Source organism: Zingiber officinale, chromosome 8A (assembly GCF_018446385.1).
Source record: "Zingiber officinale cultivar Zhangliang chromosome 8A, Zo_v1.1, whole genome shotgun sequence".
Taxonomy (NCBI): Eukaryota; Viridiplantae; Streptophyta; class Magnoliopsida; order Zingiberales; family Zingiberaceae; genus Zingiber; species Zingiber officinale.
The window spans coordinates 73288269-73306284 of record NC_056000.1 but is presented as its reverse complement, the minus strand read 5'-3'; the positions used below and the strand labels follow the sequence as shown (position 1 = coordinate 73306284).

Here is an 18016-nt window from a genome sequence, read left to right as displayed (position 1 = left end):
GAACCCATATTTATTTCTTAATAAATGTTTATACAAAAGCTAGGCTTTTAGTGTACACTCTAACAACTTGAATATCCACTTTCAACCTAGTGGTTTACTTCCAGGAGGAAGATCTATAAGTTCTCAAGTGTGATTTTGCAAGATAGACTCTATCTCAGATGTAATTGTCTCTCTCCAGTGAGGTCAATCATAAGAGCCTACAGCTTTTGAGTAACTTCGAACCTCACTCTCCAACATGAAAGTGATAAAATCTTATCCATAGGATTTTTCTACCTGAGCTCTTTTGCTCCGTCTAGGCTCAACCTTCATAGGTTCCTCATTATCATCTTCATCTTGTGTTTCATATGCCCGTTTTGAGGAGCTAGCATCCTCACGGGTCTTATACAGAAACACATGCTCGAATAAAGAGATATTTCTCGATTTGATTATCGAGTTCTTGTGTATCTCCGGTATGTGTAACTTATACACACAAAATCGATACGCACTGCTGTTCTGTGTATATTCAATAAATATGCAATCAACAATCTTTGGTCCTATCTTAATCCTTTTCGGATCAGACACCAACACTTTGGCAAGACACCCTCATATTCGTAAATATTTATAGGATGATTATTTTCCATTACACAACTCATAAGGGCTCTTATCTATTTTCTTCTGGGGCATCTTATTTAAAAGGTAATTAGATGTTAACACAGCTTCCCCCCACATGAACTTTGGTAATTCAGAGCTCAATAGAAAAGCATTCATCATCTCCTTTAGAGTTTGATTCTTCCGCTCATCAACTCCATTTTGCTGAAGAGTATAAGGAGCTGTTGTTTCGTGTTTGATTCCATGTTCAACACATGACTCAGTGAACAGTGATACATATTCACCGCCTCGGTCAATTAGAACCACCTTAATCTTTCTATTAAGTTGATTTTTAACCTCATTCTTATAGAGAGTAAATTTTTCTATAGCTTCATCTTTACTTTTGAGAAGATACAGATAACAATATTTTGTGTGATTATCTACAAAAGTGATGAAGTATTTATTCCCATCATGTGTTGGTGTACCTTTAAGGTCGCACACGTTGGTATGGATTAGCCCGAGTGGTTCGTTGCTTCTTTCAACATGTTGAAAGGATGACCGCGTTAATTTCGCTTCAACACAAATCTCACACTTGTGTTTCGGGTCAAGATGGAATGTAGGTATGCTCTACATGTTTATTAATCTACGCAACACATCGTAGTTAACATTTCCCAGTCTACCATGCCACAAACACGAAGACTCAAGCATATAAGTGGAAGAGCTTTCATTTTTATTTATCTTGGGCTTAATGGTCATTACATTGAGCTTGAATAACCCATTAGATACGTAGCCCCTTCCTACAAACATTTCATTCTTGGACAATAAAACTCTATTCGACTAAAAAATAATACGAAAGTCATGTTTGCTTAACAGTGATCCAAATACTAGATTCTTCCGAATCTCCGAAACATACAGCACATTATTCAGAGTAAGGTCCTTGCCCGAGGTCATCTTTAGCACTACCTTTCCTTGGCCCATGATGTCCGAGGTTGTTGAGTTCCCCATGAACAGCTTGTCTCCAGTGACTTCTTCAAAGTTGTGGAGCAAATCCTGATTACAACAGACATGTCTGGTGACTCCAGTATCGATCCACCATTGCCACAAGTTTGAATCGATCAAGTTCAACTCAGAGACCATAGCGCAGAGGTCGTCCATTTCTAGTCCCTCGTTTAGGTTGGCCTCCTGCTTCTTCTTTGGCTTCCTGCATTCCAAAGATTTGTGACCCATTCGGTCACAGTTGAAGCACTTCCCAGAGAACTATTTTTTGTTGATGCCTCCTCTGGGTCAAATCTTGGAAGACTTAGGGTTCTTCCGTTTCGAGCTTTGACCGTGCTCGACAACGTTGGCTTTCACAGTAACCTAAGAGAATAATTTTCTCTCTGAACTCTTGTTATCTTCTTCGATGCAAAGTCGAACAATGAGTTACTCCACATTCATCTCCTTTCGCTTGTGCTTCAGGTAGTTCTTGAAGTCCTTCCAGGAGGCAGCTTCTCAATGATAGCAGCCACCTAGAAGGTTTCACTCAGAACCATCCCTTCTGAGTGGATCTCGTGCAAGATCACCTAAAGCTCCAAGACTTGACTGATCACCGTCTTGGAGTCAACCATCTTGTAGTCCAGGAATCAGCCCACTATGAACTTCTTGGTCGTTGCATCCTCTGTCTTGTACTTCTTGTCCAGGGAATTCCATAACTCCTTAGCCGTTCTCTTCATGCTATATACAGCATACAATGAGTTGGCAAGACAGTTGAGGATATAATTTTAGCAAAGGAACTCGGAATGAGTCCATGCCTCCACTGCACTGATGGTTTGCGCATCAACATCCTCAGTTTGGGATAGTTTGGGACTACCCACGTGTTGAGTCTGTTGCACCTCAACATTCCGTTCTGTGACTATCTCAACAGAATCGAATCTGTTTCAAGATTGTTGGATAAACAATAATTCGGGCCCTGGATTTGCACCTCTTGTGCATCCACATGTGAAAGAGAGTCTCTCCCCATGCATTTGTTCACATCCTCAATGCATGTGAATCAATATAAACCAACCAACATGCTATGAAACTCCCAATGTGGGACTAAAGTCTCATTCACAATGGAGCTTCTATTCTCTTCCTCCTCTTCTCCATTCACACATATTCAACATATGTCATAGTTGGAGATCGAACCGCGAGCACCTGAGTGACAACCTGGATATTCTACTGCGACACCATAGCCCTGGGGACATTTAAAAAAATCTCAATTATCCTCATTGACGATCCCTGAGGTGACTGGTCTGGCTCTATGAAAGTTTCTCACTATCCACTAGGGTAAATCGGGAAGCACACACAGCGACCAGCCTAAAAGCTCAATATCCTTGGATTACACTCCTTATTTAGAGGAAAAATTTCTATAAATATATAATAATTAAAATTTAAACCGTAAATATTTAGATGATAATCTGAATACCTTACTATAGTACTATAACCTTGGAAACAGAATTTACCATCTCAGTAGTCTCATATGGCTGACTCTTTGATTATACGTGCTAAGATAAATTGTAAAGATACAGTTCATCATTGCGGAGAAGAAATTTTATCAACTTTTTCCAGATTTAACTTGTCCATTATAATAATATTATGAAGTCCGTAGTAGCTAACTCAATCATACCCTATGAGCTCTCGATTGCAACCTCTGTGATCTATGATATAGAAGCGCATATGATGTTTCAGTGCATCCTCTCGACGTAGTTAGGTCACAATTATCTTTGCTATTTGCATTTTTTTCTCTTAATTTGTGTGCACCTATAAATATTTACCGTGAACAAATTCAAAATCTCTCTCAATTTCCATTCTACTTTCACTTCTATAAGCATTTTAGTAACTTAAATATCGTAAGAGCTTCGTCAAATAATTCCATTCTGTCTAATGTTCATCATCGAGTATATATCCACCTGTCAACTAATTTTCACCCGCACCAACATTTATTAGATGAGGTGATTTCTCCGTACTATTATTATTACAATAAATATTTTATATTAAATTGTAGACGTGAATAGCTTGCCAATTGTTTGCGAAATTTTCACTACAATTTCTTCTTGAGCTTTCTTAACAATATTATTCTAAATTTATCACCACTAAATTTACTATCTACTAATTACATACATATGCAAAATGAGATTAGTTTAAACATTAAAGTTAAAAATTAAAAAAATATACATTTAATTATTTCTTGGGTAGAAATATGATACGATTTAAAACATCATGATCTAATTGTGTCATTTCACAACAAATGTCTTTCTATTATTCCCTGTTAATATTTTTCTTGCCTCCATCTACATAATATATTTATTTTGTGCGTACCTTATTACATCATTGATGGTAAAAGGTGAATACATTCGCCCTCAGTGCCCCTGCTAATCCGTCTCAGGACCAATATAGAGGAGGTAAATCATGGATGACTACTGATCTTTGGAATAGTGATTAGCATATAAGGGAGATATTTACCTCGGCTTTGTCGAGATTCGAACTTCAGACCTCATTGATGATAATACCTCATATACTAACCACAAGACCCATCCGGACGCGTATCTTATTACATCAGATTGAATGGTTGGCCGCTTCTTCCTACTATATAAGACAAATAATCTCGCTCCTTTCTTCAAGTTGTTCCTTGTGGTTGACAGCTTCATCCTACTATACATGACAAAGAATCTCGTCCTCGTTTTGAATAAAATCAAAAAAATATGTTTTGTTTTATTATTATCAAAAGAGTCCTTTATTTTGAATTTTTTTAAAAAAATCTTATATCTCTAAACTCTATGATTAACTATTTTATATAGTAAAAACTATTAGTTTTAACTAATATTAAAATATATTATAACTAAATTTCCTTAATAATTTTGAAGAGGAGGAATGTCTTTTTGCCCTTAACAGTGACGATGATCACGAGGTCGCCACAATGATAAAAGCGCCGGCAATTTGTCTCTCTTCTACTGCGGGCGGTTGCCGATGGGCTTTATCGTCATCTTCCTTGCCTTCTTCTTCCTTTCTCGTCATCTTGCTTGTCTTCTTATTCTTCTTTATGGAGCCATCCTTCATTTCCTTACTCTCTCTTTATATACCGGCCATCAGACGCCTTCATTCTTAATTCAATCCTCCTTAATTAAGCAGCATTCGCCAATTCGAAGATGATCGTCAGTGGCGTCGATGGTGACCCTAAACCAACTCACTTTGTCCTGGTTCCCTTCCTGGCGCAAGGCCACGTGATCCCCATGACCGACCTCGGACTCCTCCTCGCCTCTCGCGGAGCCACCGTCAGCCTCATCACCACTCCCGTCAACGCCGCGCGCATCAGAACCACCATCGACCGTGCCGCCGCCGCCGGCCTCCCCATCCGCTTCGTCGAGCTCGACTTCCCCTGCGCTGAAGTCGGCATGCCGGAGGGCTTCGAGAACGTCGACGTCTTGACGACGCACAAGCAGATACAGTACGGGCAAGACTTCTTCAAGGCGACCGCCCTTCTGCAGCGGCCGCTGGAGCACTACATCGAGCAGCAATCGCCGCGTCCCAGCTGCATCATCGCCGACCTCTGCCATCCCTGGACGCGCCACGTCGCGCGCAACCTCCGGCTCCCTCGCCTCACCTTCTTCAGCATATGTTGCTTCACCCTGCTGTCCTTCCACAACATTTGGTGTTTCAAGGTGTTGGACGGCGTCAAGGACGACAAGGAGCCGTTCGAGATTCCAGGGCTGGAGCAGAGGATCCTGGTGACCAAGGCGGAAGCCCCGGGGATGTTTGGCGAATGGGAGGAGATGGCGGAGGAGGTTCGCCAGGCTGAGTTCGAGGCCGATGGCATCGTGGCAAACACCTTTGAGGCCATGGAGGCAGCCTACATCGCCGGCTATGCCGAGGCGATGCAGAAACAGGTGTGGAGCGTAGGGCCATTCCTGCTCGGTTGCACTCCGGCCTTCAGCGATAAGGCTGCCAGGGGGAACAGGGCGGTCGTCGACGTCCCGCAATGCCTGAGCTGGCTCGACTCGAAGGAGGCCATCTCCGTGGTTTACGCCAGCTTCGGCACCCTGACGAACATGAAACCGGCGCAGCTGATGGAGATCGGATCGGGGTTGGAGGCTGCTGGGCACCCGTTTGTGCTGGTGATCAAGGACGGCGAGAGGAGCCGAGAGGTGGAGGAGTGGGCGGCGGAGTTGGAGGAGAAGGTCGGGCCGTCGAAGGCGTTGCTGATCAGGGGATGGGCGCCGCAGGCGGTGATACTGTCGCACCCGGCGGTGGGGGCGTTCATCACGCACTCCGGGTGGAACTCGACGCTGGAGAGCATCACGGCCGGCGTGCCGATGATAACGTGGCCTCACTTCGGGGACCAATTCCTCAACGAGAGGTTGACGGTGGAGGTGCTCGAGATCGGGGTGTCGCTGGGGGTGAAGGTGCCCATGTCGTGGACTGACCTCGAAGAGCAGGGGCCGGTTGTTCCGCGGGACGCGGTGGAGGAGGCGGTGAGGAGTTTGCTGGACGATGGCCACGAGAAGGGGAAGAAGATGAGGGAGAGAGCGAGGGAGCTGAGGGAGAAGGCCAAGGAGGCCATGGCCGAAGGGGGCTCTTCGTACCTAAACATGGCGCATTTGATCGAACACTTCGCACAGAATGACAAGAAGAGGGAAGAAGTAAACGGAGATTAAAAGGAAGAACAGCATTAACGAGTCAAATTTTACTCCGAAATTGAAAAAGAAAGAGGATGAATTGCACAAGAATTCGAAATAAAATCATGAATTTACCAAAAAGTTCTTCTTGTTCCAAGTAAAAAAAAGTAATCCATCATTTTAAACATATATTTTACTATGATAAAATTAATGAAAATACTAAATGGAAACAGAGAATTATAACGAGGAAATCGGAAAAGATCGATTTAACAACTAAAAAAATTCAATTTTTTTTTTGAAAAATCATGGATCTATTTGGTTTGGTTTGAATTTTAAAATTTAAAAATCGATTAAATCAAATAGAAATCTTTAAAATTTTGATTTCCGACTCCATTGATATTTATCAATCGCTAAAAAAAAGTCAATGAATTCGGTAACGATACAATAATTATTTTTTTATTGATTCAATTTTCATAATAAAATTTAGTCAATTTATTTAAAAAATTATTTTTTTGATAAATTAGTTTGTTTTACATGGTATATGTTATGCATAAATTTTATAATAAGTATATTATTATTTTTTTATTTATAAATGCCATCATTTATATCTTTATTATTATTTTTATTTCAGTTTTATAATTTTTATTAATTATTTATAATTATACGAGGTGAGTAATTAAATAAATACATTAAAAAAACAAAAAAAAACGGCCATCATATTTTTTAATTAAAAAATATTTTTATTTTAATATTATTTTAGAAACTGTTTAGTGGTTGCTGTAATAAGTAACAGATACATAATACATACGACAATTTACCATAAAACCATCAACCGCTATAATACGTTAAAATAATTATTTTAAAATTAATTTATCAAAAATAATATATAAAATGTTTTTATATGATAAAATTTTTATCAACTTAGTCAAAACTCATTATCCAAAATTAAAATCATTTTTAAAAATAAAATCATCATAAATAACTTTTACAATAATATAATAATCATTTGACATTATAGCAACCCCTTAATAGTTATTACAACTATTATAATAGTGATTAATTGATTATTACACTATTTAACAACTACTAACTGCTATAATAATTTTATGTGTGACCAATAAAATCTGAAGAATTACTTTCATTAATTTTAGTTATCTAATTTAGTCTCTTCTAATGGTTTGGGGATCATATGGATTTCACCATTTTTTTAGAATATAATAATTTTGTGATGATTTTAACTTTTTTTAAAATCATTTTAATCCAAATTTATTTAAGATGATGAAAATTTTTTTAATATAAAAGTATCTTATCTATAGTATTTTTGACTAGGGGTAAGCATTCGGTTAATTCGATTCATAAATTAACCAAAAATCGATTTAGTGTTGACTAACCGAATCAAATCAAAATTTTACTAAAACTGAATTAACCGAATTAGTTATTTCAGTTAACACCGAATTAACTAAATTTGTTTAAAATAACAATAAAAAAAATTTATACAAAATTAATATTAAATTAATCGAATTAACCGAATATTCATCCCTGTTTTTGACCATATTAAATTGATAATGATATTGAATTAAAAATATTTTTAAAATGAAAAATGTATTAAGAAATTTAAACTTAGGTGCTTGGTTCACATAAGGGAATGTGAATGAGAATGAGATTGATAGAAGTGGGGAATGGGAATGGGGGTTCCCCATTCCCCTCCTTTTGCTAGGGAATGGTTCATTTCCATGTTTGGGGTAATGAATCCGTGGAACCCACCACTAATCCTCCCAACCAAACATCCACTTTCAATCCCTTTCCTATTCCCTACTCTCATTCCCTCCAACAAAGCACCCCCTTAATACTCATTTAAAAAATAGCTTATTATTTTTTTTGAAATTGTGTTTACATTGCAAATAAAGGGTAGTTTGGAGATTTCAATAAATGGAACCTGTTTCAGTAAATTCAAAATATAAAGGGAGTGTTTCAACAAATTGGGCATTTTTTCCACCAACAAAAACCATTTTCTTGTAAGTTTCAAGTTAAATTTCCTTTATTTATTAAGGAGAGGAAGAATAGAAAAAAGCTTTAAATCTATTAAATAGAGAACAAATTTGGGGAAAAAAACTCGCTATTTATAGCAACTTCTCGACTCACCCTCATCCTCTCTCTCTCTTCCGTTGTCAATTCTGCTTGCATCTCGCCCCATTTTTGGCTCTTTTGTCAAGAGAAAGCTTGACGGCGAGAGTGCTCCAGCAATGGCGATCGTAATCGACCTTTGCAGTGATTATTGATTCTATTCTCTCGATTTTACGTTCGTTTTCATCCGAAATAGTGTAGGCTTGCGATCGGTTTCTCGTTCGTGTTTTAGTTTTTTTTTTTCTGAATAAAATTAATGGCTGCGGTGGCGGACAAGGCGGTTGGGACGGATGATCAGTTCATCCGCCGCCAACCGGAGGCGTCGGAGGTATACCACCGCCAGCCGGAGGCGTCGGAGGTATACCAGAGCGACGTGCGGAAGCTTGTCGATTTGATTTCCAATCTGAATCCGGCCGCCGAGGAGTTCTTCCCTTCGAATTACACTGTCTCCGCTTCCGCCGCCGGCGGCACTCAGAAACCCAACGGTCGGCTTTCTGCCGATGCGCCCATTTTCGTGGCGTTCTGTGGTTATGGAGATGGACCGATTAGCAATGGTGGTAATAGTAGGGACTCGAGCAGTGATGGATCGTCGAATAATCAGCTTAATCGCCAAGTAATTTCCCTCCTCTTTGCCTTGATTTTATGTTCAACTCGTTATTTATTTCGTACACTACGAATGAGTATTTTGTCTGTCGTGGTTTTAGGTTTAACCTGTTCAAAAATCACTAATTTTTTTGCGGGTTTTCAACTGTAGCACTTCACCTTTAAGAATTAATGTAAAAATATTTTAGATAGAATTTCAGAAGTGTATTCGTAATCTCCTATTATCTCTGCTCTTGGTGGGCTTTCATTTCTATTAGTTTCTTTTTTCAAAACGACGTTTGGACATTTTTTTGTGATGGAAGTGCTATTATGTTTGCTTTCCAGTGGAGAAATGGCTATCCTCAAGGTCGGAGGAGGATGAATGATAGAGCTCGGAGAGCTGAGAACGAGCGTAGCATTAGGCGTACTATTTATGTATCTGATCTTGATCAGAATGTGAGTAAATTTAGAGAAAACTTTGCTGTTAATTCTGTTGTCGGTTGATGTCATATCCTTCTAGTTGCATTGTTACCATTTCCTAAATGCTAAAACACACTAGTAGCTTTCAATAATGGATTTTCGCATGATTCTGATTCTGATTCTGATGTTAATTACCGAAATGTGAAATTTTGCTTATATAATTCAGGTGACTGAGGAGAAGCTTGCTGAAATATTTTCTAACTATGGGCAGGTAAATTTCTCAATTTTCAACTATCTGAAACATTTCTTGATGATGCAATATGGTGCATTATTTCTATTGTTATTTGCCAAATTTGGAATCTCAAAATCCCATATTTCCACATCTCCGTTATTGTATACCAATAGTAGCAATATTGTTCAGTAATTTACAGAGTGATGAAAATTTCTATCAAATACTTTTAGAAATCATTTCAAGATCACTCAAATGATATCCTCTGAAATTAGGTGAAACAAATTGCCTGGACATAGGCACGGGACCCGGTTATACTTCATATCTAATATATTTAGTTAGCTAAGGAAATTCAATTATGGACAATATTGCTGAAGAGAGGAAGACATAGTGAAGTTTGACCATCCAAATGATCTGAATAACACTAGCAAGATGGCCTCACATTGAGTTCCATGGCAAAGAAAAGATCCATGTAGCTGACACTGGATGGTTGCCATATAATTTGGTATTTTCTCAAATACATTTTCTCCAGTAACGATTTAGTAACACCATTAGTAGCTTAATATGGATGGAAAATGTTGAGTGCTTATTATATTCTTGGATATGCAAAATTTTATTTGAATGTTGAGTTTATTTTTACCTTGCAATCGTATTCAGAACAAAATAATTAAAGATTCAGGGAAAGGAAGATAGTATTTCAAGCTTTCCCACTGTCTCATCTCTGTCCATGATTTACAACAGGAGAACACCAACTACTGAGATTTATATAGCAATTGCCTATTTGATCATTGGGATTCAAAAGAGCTAATTTGAGCAGTCAGCCGTTGATGACCTGACCTACTAATTATTCATTGTATGTGATAATTTGCTATAGGCTGCTTAGCCTTTGAAGCTTATTAGTTTCCATTTCTGTACTAAATTATAAACAGTTAATATTGGTTTTTCAGCCTACTAATTCTTCTTTGTATTCAGTAACTTGCAATTTATTATTCAGCCTCCAAGTTAAAGCTGATCTGGTGCTATTTGGTTATTGTAAATTTGAAAAATTAGATTTGAAAGTCTAAAAATTTAAATCAATAACCTTAAATGTTTTAGGTTCTTAAAGTTTAAACTTAAGTATCAAGCAATCTAATATATGCATAAATGATAGTAGTGTACGATAGATGATAATTCAAATGGGGAGAAATAATTAAAAGTAGAAGACTGTGGTTCAATGGAGTGAATTTCTTAACAGGTTTGATTGCTAATAGCAAGAGAGAAGACAGGGATTCGACTGTGAGTTTTTGATAGTGAAAAGCATAGGCAAAGATGAAGAAATAAGCAAGATGAATGATTTGATTCATGTTAAAAAGGGAAAGGAGTGTCTTCTATAAATTTAGTTATTAATTAAAACTATAATTTTTAGTTTATATCACGTAGCTTGCTTGTTTGCCTACATTGTTGACCTATCCATTTAAATGATTGTAGTACCACATTTTTCTTTGACTATTGTAAATTTGGTGTTTTTTAGGTAGTTGATTGTCGTATTTGTGGTGATCCCCATTCAATTTTGCGGTTTGCCTTTGTAGAGTTTTCAGATGAGGGTGAGTCCCTAAATTTTAGTCCTTTTCATGGAGATACATATGCTAGAGTTATGTGAAAACAATAGATATTTGCTATTAGATGGTGCGATGAAAGCTTTAAACCTTGATGGGGCTGCGATTGGTTGCTCCTCGGTGAAAGTCTTACCCTCAAAGACTGCAATCATACCCGTGAATCAAAAGTTTCTTCCTAAAGTGAGTTGGTCTTTTTTGTTTTTTGTCTGAACTTTTACTAGTCTTCATATGTATTTTGTTCCATTTAATTTTCTTGAATATTACTAACTCTTGTGGTACCAAGCAGTCCAAGGATGAAAATGACATGGTTATCAGGACTGTTTACTGCACAAATATTGACAAAAAGGTTGATTGGTGTCTTCCTTTAGTTTTGTATCCATATTTTTTGGTTTTCTGCTACGATATTATATGAATAATTTAGAAGTATTTTCATCCATAAAATCCATTAGAATATTCTTTCCATGATCATACTCGTAGCTTTTGTTTTAGGTAACTCAAACAGATGTCAGAACTTTCTTTGAGCAATGCTGTGGTGAGGTCGGTCTACTGCCACTAATTTGGCATTTTGAATAATTATGATATATGTCGCAGTGATAGTGAGTTAATCTCTCTTTTTTAACTGTTTTATTCAGGTTTCTCGTCTCAGACTCCTCGGTGATAATGTACACTCAACTCGTATTGCATTTGTTGAATTTGTTCAGGTATTAATGATGCATTTGAAATCCAAAGACTATTCTGTTCATTCAATTGTACTATGCTTTTGTTTTCTCTATCAATTAAGTGAAGTTTTATATTTTATGATTTTTCATAGCCATCAATGGTTAACGGAAATAATTTCATGCCATTGGTATTTGTAGAGGGAACAATTAAGATTCCTCTAGGTAGCTCTCTCTACCTTTATATATTACTAATGAATAGGGGATGTTACAAATAACCCTTTACATATTTAAACCTAACTCGTAACGTTGAAACTATTTCAATATACTCATTACAAAGATATTCAATTGATATGTTTGCGAAATGACACACAGAAGGGGATAGATATATCTTGAGATGTGTAGAGGACTAATTTGACTTGAGGTTCATGGATGACACACACGAAGAGAGAAGGATCGAGCTAACTTAAGATCCCTAGAATGACACATAGAGAGAAAAAAACTCATTCGTCTTGAAATCTATATAGAATGATGCACCTTGAGAGGAGAGATTTGTTGCATAATGTGCACAGAGAGAGAAGAACACAACTCTTGGGAACTATAGAATGACATGTACAAATGATGCACATGGAGAGGGGAGATCCATGAAATGATGCACGGAGAGAGAAAAAACCATATTGGCTTGATTAACCAGATTAGGGCATTGGTGAGTGTTGAATTTTTTGGGTTAAATCAAAGGAAGAAAAGTCACCATATTGGCTTGAAATCTCTATAGAATGATGCACCTTGAGAGAGGAGAGATTTGTTGCATAATGCACAGAGAGAGAAGAGCACAACTCTTGGGAGACTGACACGCGCAAATGATGCGCATGGAGAGGGGAGATCCATGAAATGATGCACCAAGAGAGAAAAAACCATATTGGCTTGATTAACCAGATTAGGGCATTGGTGAGTGTTGGATTTTTTGGGTTAAATCAAAGGAAGAGATTGAGAGAAAGAAAAATTGAGATCTATGAAGCTAACAATCATTTAAGTGCAAGATTGGAAACAAACTATACAATCACACCTCCAATCCATTGCCCATACAAAAGGAGGCACCTAGATTTGTTGATCTCAAAGTTGCCGTGCAGAGAGCAGAAGTATCTGATATACCATATACATTAATGACCATTGTTTTATATTATTCAGTTCTTTCATTGCATGGCGACGCAAGTTTTAGCATTGGGCACATGATGTTTTCCTAATATTCTCCCAATTTCTTCTTGTGAGTTATTGCATTCATTGTGGTAGTTCGCTCATTGCTTAAAATATTAGCATAATTGACACATTTTCTGGGAATTATATAGTTTAATTAAGTGAAGGTATTCTAGTGCTAGTATTACATTCTACATTGAAGTTTATTTACTTCATTAATTAATGACATTAGGCAGTATCAGTCAGCTGTCTGGAGAGGGCTGTATATAAATAACTAAAGTCTAAAACTAGCACTGAATGGCAATGTTTAAAAAAAAATTAACATATGAAAGCATTTTATGGAATCACTATTATTTCTTTATGCTTCTCATGCTCACCTTGCGGCATTCTGGGTTCTACTGGAATAGTGCCAAGAAAATTCCACATGATCTTGCAAGTCACTGCAATATCTTGGTGGTTTGACAGAGATGGTGTTCTCTAGGATTAGTATTATTTAGTAAAAAGTTACTGTACAGTTGCTTATCTGGGATATTTTACAGAAAGTTTAGGTATTTATGAAGTTTTCTATATAAAGAAACAAACAAAATGTCTTACTATTGGGGTCAGCATCACGAGTTGTATCTCTCCATCTAGCTCTATGCAAGACTATATCATCACATATAAACAAGAATAGGTCTCTTCTAATTATGGTTAGTCAGGTATTTTATGGATTCCCTCGATAAAAATTTACTGTGCATGGTCTAAAAAATGTAGAGATAAGACTGGAAAATATCTTGATTCTGGTTATATGATTATGTTCACAGGGACCAAGTACGGTGCAAATTTAGTTGAAATTTGAAAAAGTTGTCGCTTACTCTATTATTTATATGGAAGAAGTGTGTGAATGCGTATGAAGAGGGAAAAAAAATTGTATTGTTTACCAATCTACCTTTGTTTTTATGGCTAAGCTTGTCCTAACATATACATTTCTTTATGTTATAATATTAAGATTGTAAGAAGCATGAATATGTTAGGTCGCCAATGACTGGAAAGAGAATTTACCAAATGATGCAATGCTGTTTCATGCTAGAAAAAGATTCTTAAGATATAGTTCTTATGTTTGATTAAAGTATTGACATGAATATGGATTTTCCATTTCTCATGTTAGTATTACTAAACTAATCCTTGTTATGTTTTTTTCAGTCAAAAATTACATCTTAATTGTGTTTGGTTGGATTTTTTTCCTTGTAATGAAAATATTTGGTCTCTTCTTTTTACAAAATTTAAAATGTGCTGGCAATCTCTTACATCTTAAAAGACCTGGATTTTTCAAAAGTGACACAGGATATTGACATCAAATAACATCCAAATGATGGCTTAATATTTAGCTTATTGCTGGATTAAAATGACTAGTGTCACTAAATTTGTAACTATAGTTATTTATTATCCCACATATAGATACCACTCCAAATCTCCACTTTGTGAAACTGGAGAATTATATACTGTATTCCTGTAGCATCTAAGAAATTAATGCTCTCTAATGCTAACACAGGCAGAAAGTGCAATTACAGCACTAACATGTAGCGGCATGATTCTAGGAGCTCTGCCTATCAGGTATCTTTATTATTTTTTAAGGTTTATACTACTTGTGGCTGAAATGCTTGCATTTAAATACTTATACTATTAGTCTGAAAGTGGATGAATTTCCTGTGCTTCAGGGTGAATCCTTCAAAGACACCTGTGAGGCCACGCATGCCACGCTTTGCCTCCAGTTGAATCGAGTTCCATGACCATTTCTCTCCGGCAAGTCTGAGTCGAATCTCATATGTTGCTCATTTAACGCTTTGTTCCTCTTCTTTTCTGCTATAAGAGCCAAAGAAACTTGATAGGGATCCTTAGTTTCTATAGCTATAACTAGTTATCTGAACAGTCAGAGCCTCTTATTTAACTGGATAGCCTTTGAGTTAATGTTGTCTGGTATGCTTTAATTTGTGAGAAAATAAATTATCTAAATTGGTATTTAATTTGCATGCTGCAACGGTTGTAGGAAACCAAACAAATTTTCTAGCTGTTGATACAATAGAAAACTGCATGGTACACAATTTGTAGTTTCATCTTTTACAGATTTTTTTATGATTAATGATATTTAGGGCTGTGTTAAATTTCCAATTGGTCACTTGTGGTTCGGTAGAACTATAAACCTTTGAACTATTTATATTTTAAACTACTTGTTAGAAAATGTGTCCTGCTTAAGCATTGTGCGACAGTTGGAATCACTTTGGCTACATCATGCACAAAGCATTTAGCTTGCTTGAATTTTCCAGTCTTCTTCTCTATTGTTGTTTCCTTGTCTGTATTAAGCTGCAAATCTTGTTAAGACTAAGCACTTGCGCCTACCCGATAACTGATTTTGACTTGGTTCGTCTGGACTTGATCCTCAGATCAGTATCTGACTCGACCTTCAGATCTCTCCACCTGACTTGGTGCCTTATAATTATTCCCTAGCGAACTCATAATTTTTTGACTCATTTGGTTACTATACCAATTCACTGGTTTCCTGTCAATGACCATTTCTTCTTCTGTAACTGCTACTCCGCCAGTAGTGTTGATCTTTTTCTATACGTTTCGACCCCTAACTCTACCACATTTATCTTCACTCAGCCTCAAGGAAACATCATTTGGTATGCTATTGATATTAGTTTCAATGTCTAACTAGTTTTTAGAAGATATCTTCCATTCCTCTCTTGCCATATGCGAGAAGGCAGTAGTTGGGTGAACCTTAACCCAGCCATCTCAGTCAAGGCACGCTCGTCACTGCGTTCGCCTTTGGCGAAATCAACCAATTCTCAGCCCATCTCGACAAAGTGTGTTCACTTCGGGTCGATCGATTTGAGCTCTTATTGAACATAACACTACTCGTGCTCATGGAATGACCAATCTGCATAAGTAATGTTTTGGATTTATTCGGTAGATAAACAAAGAGGAGGCTGTGTATTTTCAGGATAGCTACATCATGTCTCGATCGATTCGTTGAATTCTTGAATTCCTATCTAACACGTGCGCGTCAACAATAGTGTCGTCGTTGGACGAAGCTCCCCAATCCAACTAATGCAATTAGACCCATCCCCCTTCCAGTCAACGCCCACAATTTAGCTTACAGTGTGCACAACGTTGCCATGTCACGAAATCTCTCGGAAACTCATTTGGCTGCGGATCAGAGAGCTCGCAATGTTTGACGTCAACCCACAGTTCTCTTAAAACTATGCGGCTGCATACAGCAACACTATAGATACTGCAATCCCTTCTCTGTCCTCGCCATCCCAACTCGAGCAATTCCATTGGTTCAGCAGCCAGCCATGGCCGCATTGCTTACTACCAGAATTCTCCTCTTCTGTTTCCTTGCTCTGCTCGCCGGAGCCGCCGATGCTCAGCTCTCGCCGGCGTTCTACGACAGTTCTTGCCCGAACCTGGAGTCCATCGTGCGATCAGCCATGACGCAGGCCGTCAACAGGGAGCAGCGGATGGCTGCCTCCATCCTCCGCCTCTTCTTCCACGACTGCTTCGTCAATGTTCGTAAAATTTTCATGCACATTTCCTCATTCAGAGGATTTTTCCCTCTCTCTCTCTCTCTGTTTTTTTTTTAACACAGATTTAATATTATTTTTGGTATTCAGGGCTGCGACGGATCGATCCTTTTGGACGACACGTCTAGTTTCACCGGCGAGAAGAACGCCGGTCCCAATGCAAACTCTGCCCGTGGCTTCGAAGTCATCGACGCCATCAAGGCCAACGTAGAGGCCGCTTGCCGAGCCACCGTCTCGTGCGCCGACATCCTCGCGCTCTCTGCTCGTGACGGCGTCGTCCTGGTAAGCGATCGATCGACGACTCTTTTATGATCGTCCGATAAGATTCAAGCTTTGTTTGTTGATGAGCGATCGGGTTGATTTCTGTAGCTTGGAGGACCTACGTGGACTGTGCAGTTGGGGCGGAGGGACGCGAGGACGGCCAGCCAAAGCGCGGCCAACAGCAACCTCCCCGGGCCCGGATCCAACCTCCGCCAGCTCGTGTCCGCGTTCTCGGCCAAGGGCTTGAGCGCGCGCGACATGACCGCGCTTTCCGGCGCGCACACCATCGGGCAGGCCCGGTGCGCCACCTTCCGCTCCCGCATCAACGGCGACGCCAACGTCAACGCCAGCTTCGCAGCGCTCCGCCGGCGGAGCTGCCCGTCGTCAGGCGGCGACGGCAGCCTGGCGCCGCTGGACGTCCAGACTCCGGCGGCCTTCGACAACCAGTACTACCAGAATCTGTTGGTGCAGCAGGGCCTGCTGCACTCCGATCAGGAGCTCTTCAACGGCGGCTCTCAGGACGCACTGGTTCGGCTTTACAGCTCCGACGCGGCGGTCTTCAACCGGGACTTCGCAGCGGCCATGGTGAGGATGGGAAACATCGGCCCCTTGACAGGGAGCAGGGGAGAGATCCGAGTTAATTGCAGGAGGCTGAACTGATCTACATCTGTTGGATCACGGGGGAAAAATATTCTATTTTCATTTTTCACAAAGATTCTAACAATAAATTAAGAAGTATTATTATTTTTTAATTCTAAGAACAAACACTCTTAGAATCCTCGAATCTATGTTTTTTTTTACAAAAATCCAAAGGGAGTATTATTAATTAAAGTGAAGTGTCTCAAATACCCTGAATATATATCTGATTTAAAATTAAATTTCTATGTTTTAACCGGATTTAGGATTTAGGGTTTGAGTTTTAACCTCTAGGCACTTCAACCTAAAAGCCCTCCCTTCTTTAGTTTAGGGTTTAACTTTGCCTCTTAATGTAGAGTTTGTTTGTTTTTTCTTTTTTCTTTTTCATTCAATATTCGTTTTTGTTACGATCTTTGCATGACATTTTTTTATTTATTTATTAAACTTCCATCCGTTTATTGCTCCTCTGTTATCCTCTAAAATATATTCGTTTCATTTCATTTAAGATTTAATTATTTTATTGATCCTTTAAATGTTTTACCAATATACTACACCATAA

The 18016-nt window shown here is 38.5% G+C and overlaps 3 protein-coding genes across 3 annotated transcripts; all 3 read left to right on the top strand.

Annotated features, from left to right (window-relative positions):
- The first annotated feature begins 4730 nt into the window (after positions 1 to 4730).
- LOC122010975 (UDP-glycosyltransferase 73C1-like) lies at positions 4731 to 6236 on the top strand. The gene has a single exon (XM_042567430.1). The coding sequence runs from the start codon at positions 4731 to 4733 to the stop codon at positions 6234 to 6236; it is 1506 nt and encodes a 501-aa protein (XP_042423364.1).
- A 2104-nt stretch (positions 6237 to 8340) lies between these two features.
- Positions 8341 to 15000, top strand: LOC122009537 (polyadenylate-binding protein-interacting protein 9-like). The gene is made up of 10 exons (XM_042565728.1): positions 8341 to 8934; positions 9249 to 9359; positions 9550 to 9594; positions 11063 to 11135; positions 11215 to 11327; positions 11434 to 11493; positions 11637 to 11684; positions 11780 to 11848; positions 14529 to 14590; positions 14695 to 15000. Exons 1-10 carry the CDS (start codon positions 8578 to 8580, stop codon positions 14750 to 14752), a joined length of 996 nt encoding a protein of 331 aa, XP_042421662.1. The 5' UTR covers positions 8341 to 8577; the 3' UTR covers positions 14753 to 15000.
- Positions 15001 to 15141: 141 nt separating this feature from the next.
- Positions 15142 to 17652, top strand: LOC122009538 (peroxidase P7-like). Its single transcript, XM_042565729.1, has 3 exons — positions 15142 to 16545; positions 16651 to 16842; positions 16930 to 17652. Exons 1-3 carry the CDS (start codon positions 16333 to 16335, stop codon positions 17479 to 17481), a joined length of 957 nt encoding a protein of 318 aa, XP_042421663.1. The 5' UTR covers positions 15142 to 16332; the 3' UTR covers positions 17482 to 17652.
- The last annotated feature ends 364 nt before the right edge of the window (positions 17653 to 18016 follow it).